Below are 14,265 nucleotides of genomic sequence, written 5' to 3' on the forward strand. Positions count from 1 at the left end.
TCATTTCGAATGATATCTTTACTGATATTTGTCAGTTTCTTCTATAAACTGCAGTTTTCACAGGTAACCTTGTGAACAAATGGGTTTCCTGTGAACCAGCACGCCCGCGTCTTTAGAATGTAGCCAGGTCTTCTGATTTTTCATTCCCTATTTTGGCAGTCAACAGACAGGCCACTTGTCTTTGCTGCTAAGGTGGAAGAAGGAGATAAAAGGATTTATTATCTGAACATTCTGGAACCTTCCAAACACATCTGTTTTTTTCTTTCTTCTCCTAAAAGCTGGACCACATTTCGCAAGATGAGAAGTACATTTTCTTTCTAAACCAGCTTGTTCATCTCTGCTTGGTTCACACAAGCATTGACTCCTTATTGAATGACAACCTGCTAACCCACAGAGTAGGAGATTGCTACGACAGCACAGCAGTTGCACGCTGAAAATCCAGAGGATTAAGTGAGTTTGCATCATTCATCACTAGCGTTCCATGGTCACGTTGCGGCGTCTCCATCACCAGCCGCCTGCTGGCAGGTCCTTGGGCTGTGTGAGAAGGGGATGAGATCAGCGTCCAGGGGAGAGCCCAGAGGGAACCACAGGCAGCCCCTCTGCTCACAAGAGGGGCTCATGCTCCCCACAAATGAGACACCCCGTGGCTGGGGCACCAGGCTCATCAGGCAGAAAGTGGGCTGGATTTCAGCCTTCACAGTTTGCACAGCCTTAGAACCCACACAGCCCTGGACAGCATCAACCATTATGAACTCTACAGCAAAGGTAGCAGAATGTTCAAAGATGCTTCGGGTTCCAAGCTACTTTCAATGGGATAGGAAATAGTCTAGAACCTGATCCACAACCTGTGAGCCTTCTCATCGCCCCCACCAAAAAATATAAAGAGTGGGCCAGTTGAGAGACATGATTTTGAAGAGAAGATTGCCTGAGGGGTGTCTCTGTGGAGAAAGCTGTGCTTCCTGAGGGGAAGTGGGGGCCTCCCCTCATCTCAAATCCGTGGGTTTCCACAAAGTTTCTCAGAGAGCTCACCCTGGGATTCCCTCTTGCTGATGGCAGAGGAGGCTGGCGCCCTTACCATCCAGGAAATCCAGAGAGCGGGTGTCAGGCTGCGGGAGGCTGATGAAAGCCCCAACCGTGTCAGGCCTAACCCCGGAGCCTATAAATGTGGCCTTATTTGGAAAGAGGGTCTTTGCCGATGTTATTAAATTTAGGATCTCAGGATGGGGAGACTATCTGGGATTAGCCCTAAATGAGATTATATGAGCCCTAAATGCAATTAGCCGTTTCCCTGTAAGAGAGGGACAAAAGGAGGTTTGCCCAAGGCAGAGGAGATGGCGATGTGATGCAGAGGTGGGGACTGAGTGATGCGGCCACAGGCCAAGGGTTGTCAGCAGACACCGCAAGCCGGAAGCAGCAAGCTGAGTATTCTCCCGACAGTCGCAGAGGGAGCAGGGCTGTGCCCACACCTTGATTTCAGCCCCGTGATCTTGGTTTCAGACTTCTGTCCTCCAGGACTGTGAAAGAATAAATTTCTGTGTTAAGCATCGTAATTTGTCGTAATTTTTTTGAGAACCACAGAGAACTAATGTACGGGATGACTACTGCCTGCTTTTTTTAATTATTATTTTTATTGATTGATTGATTGCTTGAGACAGAGTTTCACTCTTGTTGCCCAGGCTGGAGTACAATGGCATAATCTTGGCTCACTGCAGCCTCCGCCTCCCGGGTTCAAGCAATTCTCCTGCCTCAGCCTCCCAAGTAGTTGAGATTACAGGCATGTGCCATCATGCCCAGCTAATACTGTATTTTTAGTAGAGACGGGGTTTCACCATGTTGGTCAGGCTGGTCTTGAACTCTTGACCTCAGGTGAACCACCTGCCTCGGCCTCCCAAATTGCTGGGATTTTGGGCATGAGCCACCGCATGGTTTTTTTAAATAAATTTTTGGGTGTGTGAACCAGGCACAGTGGCTCAAGGCTGTAATCCCAGCACTTTGGGAGGCAGAGGCGGGCTGATCACTTGAGGTCAGGAGTTCAAGACCAGCCTGGCCAACATGGCGAAACCCCGTCTCCTCTAAAAACACAAAAATTAGCTGGGCATGGTGACGCATGCCTATAATCCCAGCTACTCAGGAGGCTGAGGTAAGAAGATTGCTTGAACCCAGGAGGTGGAGGTTTCAGTGAGCTGAGATCGCGCCACTGCACTCCAGCCTGGGCAAGAGAGTGAGACTCTGTCTCAAAAATAATAATATTTATTTTTGTAATGACATGGGATCTCACTAGGTTGCTGGTCTTGAACTCTCGGCCTCAAGTGATCCTCCCTCCTCAGCTTCCCGAAGTGCTGGGTTTACAGCTGTGAGCCACCATGTCTGGCCCTGCCTGCTTTGATGCCAGAACCAGAAGCAAGCACTGGGTTGGGGTTGGCCTCCCTCCCAGAGCTTGTCGGGGCAAGCCACATAAGAGGGTCAGAACCAGCTGCAGCCACACGGAGAGGGAACCAGCATGGGGTCCGCTAGGGGCCTGACCAATAAGACCACCTGGAGAGGTGGAAACCCCAGCAGCAAAAAGCTCGAGGTAAACCCAGGGACTAAAGCAAAGAGTCTCAAATGATCACTAAGAAGAGACTCCAGGAAGCGCAGACCCACGGAGGAGCCCCGCCAGGAGAAAGGGCAGCTTTCAACCACAGCCCGACCCAAAGGACGCACAGTCAGCTGCCCATGCACCTACTCGGGTGAGAGCTGTCCCGGGCCCTAAAACCCCTCACCCAGCTCCAACCTTGGGAGAAAGGACAGAAGCCAGCCTCATCCCTTTCCCATGCAGACTTCCAGCCCTAAGCAGCCTCAGCTGGAGCAAGAAGAATGGTTTGAAGTTTTGACTAATATCTTGGCCTGGACATTGAAATTCCAAATTGAGACTGTTTTGGTGTTTTTTTTTTCCATTTAAAGCAACCATCAGACAGACTATTTCCTAAGAGGAGCAGAAAAGTCCAAGCCCGCCAGGGTCTGGGAACATGAATCCGGCTCAATAAACTTTAAAGGGGCAGCACAGGACAAAAGCTAAAGTCGCCTTCCAATTGCATCGCAGGCTGTGCTCGTTCCACACACCGGTTGCACAAAGGCTGGTGAAAACATCTCAATGGAACTGAGAGTAGCCAAGTTCCCGTGAAAGGAAAACATGCAAATCTGTTTTCAGTATCACTTTCAAGCTTCCTGAGTGGAGCCTTTGGCCTGGAATGACTCGCATTGACGTCAGCCGGAGGCAGCCATATCGCAGCAGCTGCCATCCCTTCCTCACCCGCAGCCCCCCGGGGCAGAAGACACTCGGTTTTGTTCATAGGAGATTAAAAACAGTTGCTGCTGCATCCATAATTCACAACCCCTGTGATCACCGGGGCCAGGAATACTGAGCAGAAAGCACAAGGCGTCCACATTAAAACCAAGGGGAGCAGGCGCAGTGGCTCACCCCTGTAATCCCAGCACTTTGGGAGGCCAAGGCAGGCGGATCGCCTGAAGTCAGGAGTTCAAGACCAGCCTTGTCAACATGACGAAAACCCTCTACTAAAAATACAAAAAAAGTAACTGGGCGTGGTGGCTCGTGTCTTTAGTCCCAGCTACTTGGGAGGCTGAAACACGAGAATCGCTTGAACCCAGGAAGTAGAGGTTGCAGTGAGCCGACATCATGCCATTGCACTCTGGCCTAGGCGACAGAGTGAGACTGTCTCAAAAAAAAAAAGAAAGAAAGAAAGAAAAAAACAGGCCGGGCGCGGTAGCTCACGCCTGTAATCCCAGTACTTTGGGAGGCTGAGGCAGGTAGATCAGCTGAGATCAGGAGTTCAAGACCAGCTTGGCCAACATGGCAAAACCTGTCTCTACTAAAAGTACAAAAATTAGCCAGGCGTGGTGGTGGTGGGTGCCTCTAATCCCAGCTATTCAGGAGGCTGAAGCAGGAGAATCACTTGAACCCGAGAGGTAGAGGTTGCAGTGAGCCAAGATCACGCCACTATACTCCAACCTAGGCGACAAGAGCAAGACTCCATCTGAAAAAAAATTAAATAAATAAATAAATAAATAAATAAATAAAAAACAAGGGGAGACCCACAAAAAAGATGCCAGAGACGGGGATCAGGGTCAACTGGGACCCCGCCCAGGGCACCACACGCTTGCCGGTTCTCCTGAGCCTCAAGGCGATGGGATCTGCACCACACATCTGAGGCTCTGATAAACTGCTGGAAACACGGGCTTACGCATGATGCTGCTTTGTTTTACGGCGCTCTGTGAGGGAGAGAGGGCAGGTACCCCGCAGCCCAGGGTGGACTCCTCTTGCCCATGGTCTCCTAGCAGAGCAGCAATCACCCAGGAGAGAACAAGCTCCTTCCCGGGGCTGCACTGGGGCTGGTGGCAGTGGTGGCAATGTCGATTGTGATGTGCCCTGCCCTGCACTGGCGGCTTGGACCCTGACTCTATTTTGAATCTTCTGGTTCCTTCCAGCATCCAGGACAAGGCTCTAGCAGTAAGGCCGAGCTCCACACGGCTCCTGCAGCACGGAGCTGGTTCTCCTCCAAAAGTCCTGAGAGATGTACCATTTCTCAAGCTGGTAGATAATTCTGCCCCTTTCTATAGTGCCTCTCAGACACATCCCGTAGGTAATTGTTGCTTGAAGCCTCTATTAAAATGTGAGGTGACAGAAGCCAGTGGACTCTGCATCCCTTTCCTTCGTTTAGTCTCAGGATAGAATGGTCTTTCTGACTAAGCCAGTGATTTGGGCATAAGGAAAGGAACGTGCGTGTGGGGAAAGGGAGGTGGGGGAGAGGGTGGCGTGCACTGCTGCACTCTCTGTGGTTTTAAGATCCTTCAAATAGAAGCTGTGAACATGTGGCTGGGCGCAGTAGCTCACACCTGTAATCCCAGCACTTTGGGAGACCGAGGCAGGTGGGTCACTTGAGGTCAGCAGTTCAAGACCAGACTGGCCAACATGGTGAAACCCCATCTCTACTAAAAGTACAAAAATTAGGTGTGGTGGCGGGTGCCTGTGATTCCAGCTACTCGGGAGGCCGAGGCAGGAGAATCGCTTAAACCCAGGAGACGGTGTTGCAGTGAGCCGAGATCATGCCACTGCATTCTAGCCTGGGCAACAGAGCGAGAGACTTTGTCTCAAACAAACAAACAAAAAAGGCCACGCACAGTAGCTCATGCCTGCAATCCTAGCACCTTAGGAGGACAAAGCAAGTGGATCACCTGAGGTCAGGAATTCGAGACCAGCCTGGCCAACGTGGCGAAACCCTGTCTGTAGTAAAAATACAAAAATTAGCTTGACATGTTGGCGTGTGCTTGTAATCCCAGCTACTCAGGAGGCTGAGGAAGGAGAATGGCTTGAACCCGGGGGGCGGAGGCTGCAGTGAGCCGAGATCGTGCCATTGCACTCCAGTCTGGGTGACAAGAGTGAAACTCTGTCTTTAAAAAAAATAAAAAAAGATAGAAGCTGTAAACATGTGGCTGTGCCTTGTGACTGCCCGGCTTCCGCACTGCTCTGAAGTCAGGGCCGGCGAAGAGCAGAGCTTACTACCAGAGGACGTGAGTGCAGATCCTGCTGCTGGCTCCACCACTTGTCTGAGCGGGACACCAAGCCCAGCTCCTGCTGCTGCCACTGCTTCCCCCCAGGGGCCTGCCCTGAACCCCACTCCTGGGCTGAGGTCTGGCCCCTCCCCTCACCTTGCTAATCACAGTGCCGTCATAGGTGATGCCATTTCCCAGTATACTGAGCAACACGAGGGTGGGAGCTTGGGCCTGTCCAAATCCCAGCACCCATCACATAAAATGCAAAATGAAACACGCCAACCGCAGATAACGTCCAGATGGTATTCTTATTGCTGGCGTTGCGATATCAGTAAGTATCAGCAAGTAACCATCATTCCCCACGCCTCCCTTTCTTGGGTCTAAGGAAAACTGGTAAGGTTGTGTGGATCCACATCGAGGACCGTCTGCTCGGATGTAGGAGACTCTTCTGGGGAAAGGCAGATGGTGAAGAAAAACAAGAGCTGTTTTGCTGTTGTTACTTTTAATCAATCTTTTATTCACAGCTACAAACCTTTAATCAATTATGGATAAAACACAAAAGCTTTTTGAGATGCCGATAAAGGAACCCATACTGAGAGACCACATAAAATCCGAGTGCTGAGCTGGCCATGGGCTTGGCGGGTCAGCAGCACACGGAGGCACAGAGATGGTGGCACCAACAGAAAAGAATGTGGGAAAATTTTGTCCCCCAGATAATACGAATAGAACAAAAAAATGAGGTTGAGGGTTGAAATGGCAAAGTCAACGTTGCTGTCATTCCCTTGGGTCCCTTCCATGTGCTGGGCTACAATTATAAATGGGGCATGCTGGCTGCATGCCAGGGGCTCCTGGCCTCCAGGAGACAGACACTGTCACACCAGGCTAAGCAAGTGCCATAAAGTCAGGGATCGCTTGGGGCCAGGAGTTAAAGACCAGTCTGGGTAACACAGCAAGACGCCATTTCTACAAAAAAAAAAAAAAAAAGGAAAAAAAATTAGCCAGGCATTACAGTGCACACCTGCAGTCCTAGCTACTTGGGAGGCTGAGGTGGGAGGATGGCTTGAGTCCAAGAGTTCGAGGCTGCAGTGAACAATGATCAAACCAATGCACTCCAGCCTGGGTGACAGAGCAAGACAAGACCCTGTCAATCAATCAATCAATGATAGAACAGGTCACTGGCCAAATTTGGCCTACAAGGTAGTAGTTTGCCTGCCCCTGGTTCATTTTAGAAAATATAGAGTTGAAATCCACTAGCACAGTCCCTCCAAGTCCTGCTTTTCTTCCCCCTTCGTATTCCACATGCCTGGATATTTTCTCATATCCAGTGATTCCAAGGCATTGCTAAATGATCTGAAGATTACAGTGAGTTTGCCTTCATCTAAGCTCAAGAGACTGCAGTGCATAAAGATAATTTGTTCAACAGTGTGAGAACTGCTTTGCCAGGAGTGCTGAGTGTTTTAGTAATCAATCAATCAATCAGTCAGAGAAGAACTCATTAGGCACATGGTGCTGTTCCACACTGGAGATGTGCAGAGCGTTGAGGCTGGATCCTCACAAGCGTTGAGGCTGGATCCTGGCACGTGGGTTGGTGAGAAATTCCCACTTCCCTGTTGCCCGGGTACTGATCGCCATTTCACACAGTTTTAGTTGTGGATAATCCTTGAGAGTCACATCTTCCATTTCTTAACCTGTACAATGAAGAAATTCAACTAAATAGCAACGTGATTTTGTGTGTGCACCAGGGGGCTTCTCAGCGAGGGCTCCTTGGAGATGTCTTGAAGGCAGCCATGCACCATGTACGAGGACTGGCCTCAGGGCAGGCTGAGCCATGGGGGAGGGCTCTTAAGCCCAAGAGATGGAGGCTGTAGTGAGCCATCATCTTGCCACTGCACTCTAGCTGGACAATGGAGCAAGACCCTGTCTCAAAAAAAAAAAAGAAAAAGTATTCACTATTTATACGAAATTCAATTCAAATTTAGCTGAGCATCTTGCCTGTTTATTTGCTAAATCTGGTAGCCCTCCAGGGAGAGAAGCAAGTTCACATTTGAGTGTCTGGACCTCCCAGCAACATACTAATTGGTTCCTACAACCTGTGCGTGGGCATGAGTGCATGGAAATGGCAATAGGGAGAGGGAATAAAACAGAAATAGAGGAGGGTAAGTAATTGAAGCCTCGGTATTTTTGCTGTCATTGCAAAAAGAAGGAGATGATCTGACATATGGTATAGATGAAGGGTTGAAAACTCAATGCCAGCCAGGCGCGGTGGGTCACGCCTGTAATCCCAACACTTTGGGAGACTGAGGTGGGTGGATCACCTGAGGTCAGGAGTTCAAGACCAGCCTGGCCAACATGGTGAAACCCTGTCTCTACTAAAAATACAAAAATTATCCGGGCGTAGCGGCGGGCAACTATAATCCCAGCTACTCAGGAGACTGAGGCAGGAGAATCTCTTGAACCCAGGAGGTGGAGGTCGCAGTGAGCTGAGATTACGCCACTGTACTCCAACCTGGGTGACAGTGGGAGACTGTCTCAAAAAAAAAAAGAAAAGAGAAAAAGAACAATGCCACAAGGAGCTAGACAAGGAGTAAAAGTAAGTCAAGTGAAATGGATATAGCCACAGGGAACAGTGGGGACATGGGACACTAGGGGGTGCATGCCCCACCTAAGAGGTCTGCTGGTACCTCGCTCCAGCTCACTCTGCCATGTGATCTTCAGGATTTGGTGCAGAAGAGCTGATTCTCCTCAGGCTGACGGTCCTGGTAACCTCACCTGTGGATAGTGAGGCTGATTTCAGAAAGAGCTTTGGAGAGCCCACAGAGTTCATGAGTAAAGCTGAATACAGTCCCAGCCCCAGCAAATGAAGGCTCCTTCAGCATTAAAGCAACTACAAGCTTCACCTGGAAGCAGCACTGCCAGGTAAACACAGGACACCCAGTTAAATGTGAACTTCAGATAAACAATGAATACCCTTTCAGTATAAATACATCCCAAATATTGCATGAAACACATTTACACCCAAAATATCTATATTTGTTGGCCAGGCATGGTGGCTCACACCCATAATCCCAACACTTTGGGAGGCCAATGTGGGAGGATTGCTTAAGCTAGGGGTTTGAGACCAGCATGGGCAACACAGTGAGACCCCATCTATACAGAAATAAAATAATTAGCCAGACGTGGTGGTGTACACCTGTCATTCTAGCCACCTGGGAGGCTGAGGTGGGAGGATAACTTGAGCCCAAGAGATGGAGGCTGCAGTGCACTGTGATCCTGCCATTGAACTCTAGCCTGGACAACACAGTGAGACCCTGTCTCAAAAACAAAACAAAACAAAACAAAAAACAAGTATTCATTGTTTATATGAAATTCTATTCCAGTTTAACTAAACGTCTTGCCCTTTTATTTGCTAAATCTGGTAGCTCTCTAGAGAGAGAAGCAAATTCACGTTTGAGTGTCTGGACCTCCCAGTAACATACTAGGTGATTCCTATGTACTCCCGCTGAGGCCAAAGGATGGATGTTCTAGAACCATCTCGGCCCCTCCCCAGTTGTGTGTTCCCCGTCCCTCCGAGCCTCGGTTTCCTCATTTCTTAGGTGGACATGGGAATTCCTACCTCACAGGATTGTCACAAGGATGAAATGGGGTAAATGTAACGGCATATTGTACAGTGTCTGAGACGAAGAGGACACGCAACACGCTTGCTGCTGAGTGAAATTCCTCACCCTCAGAATGACGCTTTGTTCTCCCACTGCACCTGTCAGGGCCCGTCCAGGCCGGGGCCAGGGGAGCGTGTCACCCCCACAGTGGCAGGCAACGTCATGCGGCCTCCAGCGCCTTCAGGGGGAGGCAGCGAGGAACACAAGGGCTGTGCTCCTGGTGAACCGTCCGGATCACAGTTCAGGGCAGAATGAGGGCCCTGGCTTTCTGTTCTTTTGGGTTGGAAGCCACGCCTACAGAACCCTCCTTCTCCACTTGGGCTTTGCCGCCATTTTTCAGCGGCATGGAAACTGCTGCCAGCAGCACAAGGATGGTTTCTAGTGCAACCAGAGAGTTCTCTGAGGGGCTCGGAGAGACCCAGGACCGGCTTCAGCCACCTTCCCCACTCCGGCCTGCAGCCTCTTGAAAGCCAGGCCTGAACATGGAATAGCTGGGAAGCCTTCGAGCATTCCAAAGAAACGGAACCTGGAGCATGAAGAGCTTCATTTTATCAGCTTCCTTCCCTGGATGCCTGAAGGGTGACACCGGGTGTCTGCGCTTAGGACACAGAGGTGCCTGCCCGCGCCGCACGCTGATCCGCCTGCAGACGGCCCTGTCCACGCACACACAGACACGTCCCAAACATTGCAGGAAGATCTCTTAAGGGGGCTCATTTAACTCTGCTTCCCTTGGAAATAAAAGTGACTGCATTCTTTCACGAGGGCTGCCATAGCAAAGTGCCGCAGCCTGGGTGGCTGCAGCAACAGAAATGCCTTGTCGCCCGGTTCTGGATGCGGGAATTTGAGATCAAGGTGCCAGCAGGTCGGTTCCTTCCGAGGCTGTGAAGGACGGATCAGTTCCAGGCCCCTCCTCGGCATGCAGGCCTACACGCTCACATGGAGTTCTCCCTTCACAGCTGTCTGTGGTCAAATGTCCTCTTCCTATAAAGACACCCATCATGTTGGATTAGGACCTACCCTCACGACCTCATTGTAACTTAGTTACCTCTTTAAAGACCCTATCTCCAGGCCAGGCGCGGTGGCTCACGTCTGTAATCCCAGCACTTTGGGCGGCTGAGGCGTGTGGATCACCTGAGGTCAGGAGTTCGAGACCAGACTTGCCAGCATGGTGAAACCCCAACTCTACTAAAAATACAAAAATTAGCCAGGCGTGGTGGCATAGGCCTGTAATCCCAGCTACTCGGCAGGCTGAGGCGGAGAATCACTTGAACCTGGGGGACAGAGATTGCAGTGAGCTGAGATCACACCACTGCACTCCAGCCTGGGCGACAGAGCAAGACTCTGTCTCTCTCTCTATATATATAATTAAAATAAAGATCCCATCTCCAAACAGGGTCACATTTTTAGGTACAGGCAATTAAGACTTCAACATGTGAATTGGGGGAGGGGGGGACAGAATTCAACCCGCATCAGTTATCTTGTTGGAAAGAATAAAGTCCATTAATCGAAAAGTCTGCTGTGGTAGATATCACAAATATTCCTCTTCTACATGGATGAATCTCAAAATAATTATGCTGAGTGAAAGAAGCCAGGCCAAAAGAGAACACGCTGTGTGATTCCATTTATATAAAACTCTAGAAAATGCAAACTAATCCATACAGCAGCAGAAAGCAGTTCAGTGGTTGTCTGAGGATTGAGGAGCAGGGATGTCACGGGTGGGGAGATGGCAAAGGGTCCCAAGGAAACTTCCAGCAGTGATGGAATCTTCATTATTGTGATTGTAGTGGTGGTGGTTTCATGGGCATATGCGTGTGTCAAGCTTATCAAACTGTAGACTTTAAATATGCATATTTTATTATACATCAATTAAAATTCCATAAAGACTTGGGGGTTTTTTAAGAATAAATATGGCCACATGTGGTGGCTCAGGCCTATAATTCCAACCCTTTGGGAGTCCAAGGCAGGAGGCTTGCTTGAGGCCAGAATTCAAGACCTAGTTGGTCCGAGTGTCGTAGGCTATTGTTAAGCTGATTTAACATTGTCTCCCCCCATAACCACACCTGACTATTAAAAAAAAAAAAGTTTGAGACCAGGCTGGGCAACACAGCAAGACCCCACCTCTATTAAAAAATTGTATAAAAATTAATCAGGCATGGTGGTGTGCACCTGTAGACCTAGCTACACAAGAGGCTGAGATGGGAGGATCACTTGAGCCCAGGAGCTCAAGGCTGCAGTGAGTTATGATCAAGCCACTGCACTCCAGGCTCTGGGCAGCAAAGTGAGATCCTGTCTCAAAAAATAAATAAATAAATAAAACAAATATTCCACTTCTCTTCTTCCCTTCTGTTCTTTTGTTGGCCATATGGTAGGCATGTACTTACTTCCCTGTTCCCTTCGAAGTCAGGTGTGGCCACGAGACAAGGCTTGACCAATGAGATGCTGGCAGAAGGGATAGGTATCATTCACAGGTGGTTGTATTAAGAGCCAGGGTGTGATTCAGCACTTTCCCTTTAGTCCCACCCCTGCAATCATGGAAGGATGAGTAGAGATGGAGCCTCCAACCCCCTGGGTCCCTGCCATGACCAGCGCCCCCTGCTGACCTGCGGTAGATGTGCATCACCAGTGAGAAAATCCTTTGCTTTTTTGAGTCACTGAGATTTGGGGCTTGCCTATTACCACAGCATAACCTAAGCTCTGCTGACAGAGTCACCTACAAGTGAGAGAGTCTGTCATTCAGCTATGGCCCCACTGGAATCAGGCAGGAGACGGAAGCCACACAAGTAGAGGGTGAACCTAACCAACCACCCAGACTCCTCTCCTCCCGAAAGTCTCGCTATACTCTGGTCCTTTTTGCTACACAGTAATATGCATAAAGGGGTACACACTTGCTTTTCTGTGTAAAAATGGCTCCCAAAAGAAAGCTAGCTGCTGGGGGTGGCAGTGGAAGTGAGAAGGAAGGCAAGCATTCCAGCAAGGTCTGAAGGTCAGAAGCGGGTTGTGTAGCAGGAGGCCGAGGTTGCGGTGAGCCAAGATCGCATCACTGCACTCCAGCCTGGTGACAGAGTGAGACGCCGTCAAAAAAAAAAAAAAGAAGAAGCGGGTTGTGTAAATGACGTTGGTCCTGTATTCGCACATCATGGCATGGAAACCGTGTCTCACAGCTTCCAGTTTTGTCTTCCTACATTGTCGGAGGGGGTCATATGCTACAGAGGGGGTCTTGAATTTGAGGAGTCACCAAAGCATCAGAATTTCTATGATGCCTATTTAGCAAAATGCATTTCAAACATAGGTGATCTTCCTGCACAAAGAAGCAGACTGTAATGAAGAGAAGACACGAGGCTTGCTTCGTGCCACTCGGGGAGAGAGTAGAGGCATGGTGCTTGGTTTCAGCACCTCCGCCAGCTTTCTCTGGGCCCCCTGGCAGACCTTCAGCCTTCCTGGCTCCTGAGGTCTGTCCATCAAGCTGGCTTACGTGGCCTCTGAGGTCCTCTTCAGCTTGAGGTCCTATGATCATTCAGGACTGGGTATCTCACCTCCTGTCCATGCCTTGGTGCTTCCTAGATACAGGACATTCTATGACACACTTTATGTAATTCTGAGTTATTCCTCACAGCAAGCTTAGGAGGGATATGGTATTATAATCCTGGTTTTACTGTTTTACTCCTCATGAGGAAACTGAGGCTTGACAAAGTCAAGTAATTTGCCAAAGCCACATACCCTTACAAGACAGAGCCAGAAATGCAGCCCTGATTTTCAAAGCATGTGCTGCTGCTTCTCAAGCACATGCTCAGATCACTCCACATTCTTTCTCATGGCTTTTTTTTTTTTTTCATTTTATCTTTGCCTTTTGTTAGTAGTATGAAAAAAATTAAGATTTATTGTGGTGGTCTGGATGACACCCTCATAACCAGGAATTACCCCTCCATGTTGGAACCAGCACCTCCATTTGTGCTCACAATCTAGCTCTAAGGGGTCTCCTAATGAAACTGCATTTAACTTTTCTTTTTTTTTTTTTTTTTTTGAGATGGAGTTTCGCTCTGTCTCCCAGGCTGGAATGCAGTGGTGCGATCTTAGCTCGCTGCAACCTCTGCCTCCCGGATTCAAGAGATTCTCCTGCCTCAGCCTCCTGAGTAGCTGGGATTACAGGCACTCGCCACCATGCCCAGCTAATTTTTATATTTTTAGTAGAGATGGGGTTTCACCATGTTGGCCAGGCTGATTTCCAAAACACTTTATTAAAAAAGGAAAGGGAGGGAAGGAAGGAAGGAAGAGAGAGAAAGAAAGAAAGAGAAAAGAAGGGAGGGAGGAAGGAAGGGGAAAGAGAGAGAAAGAGGAAGGAAAGAAGAAGGAAGGGAGGGAAGGAGGGAGAAAGGGAGAAAGGAAGGAAGGAAGGACAAGAAAGAAAGAGAGAGAGAGAAAGAAAGAAAGAAAAAGGAAAGAAAGAAAGAGAAAGAAAAGAAAGAAAGAAAAAGAAAGAAAGAAAGAAAGGAGGGAGGGAGGAAGGAAGGGGAAAGAAAGAGAAAGAAGAAGGAAAGAAGGAGAAGGAAGGGAGGGAAGGAAGGAGAAAGGGAGAAAGGAAGGAAGGAAAAGAGAAAGAAAGAAAGAAAGAAAGAAAGAGAAAGAAAGAAAGAAAGAAAGAAAGAAAGAAAGAAAGAGAAAGAAAGAAAGAGAAAGAAAGAAAGAAAGAAGAAAGAAAGGAGGGAGGAAGGAAGGGGAAAGAAAGAGAAAGAGGAAGGAAAGAAGGAGAAGGAAAGGAGGGAAGGAAGGAGAAAGGGAGAAAGGAAGGAAGGAAAAGAGAAAGAAAGAAAGAAGGAAAGAAAGAAAGAAAGAAAGAAAGAAAGAAAGAAAGAAAGAAAGAAAGAGAAAGAAAGAAAGAGAAAGAAAGAAAGAAAGAAGAAAGAAAGGAGGGAGGAAGGAAGGGGAAAGAAAGAGAAAGAGGAAGGAAAGAAGGAGAAGGAAGGGAGGGAAGGAAGGAGAAAGGGAGAAAGGAAGGAAGGAAAAGAGAAAGAAAGAAAGAAGGAAAGAAAGAAAGAAAGAAAGAAAGAAAGAAAGAAAGAAA

The 14,265-nt window shown here is 48.7% G+C and overlaps 1 protein-coding gene across 1 annotated transcript in view; it reads right to left on the reverse strand.

The window, feature by feature from the left end:
- Positions 1–8,068: 8,068 nt before the first annotated feature.
- The window catches only part of LOC110741970, a 25,342-nt gene continuing 19,145 nt past the window's right edge, over positions 8,069–14,265 (reverse strand). Inside the window, exon 2 of the mRNA XM_021931518.2 lies at positions 8,069–8,319. Coding sequence (XP_021787210.2) covers positions 8,243–8,319 — 77 coding nt within the window. The 3' untranslated portion in view covers positions 8,069–8,242. The remainder of the gene's footprint in view (positions 8,320–14,265) is intronic.

The sequence above is a fragment of the Papio anubis genome, chromosome 1 (assembly GCF_008728515.1).
Source record: "Papio anubis isolate 15944 chromosome 1, Panubis1.0, whole genome shotgun sequence".
NCBI classification, from domain to species: Eukaryota; Metazoa; Chordata; class Mammalia; order Primates; family Cercopithecidae; genus Papio; species Papio anubis.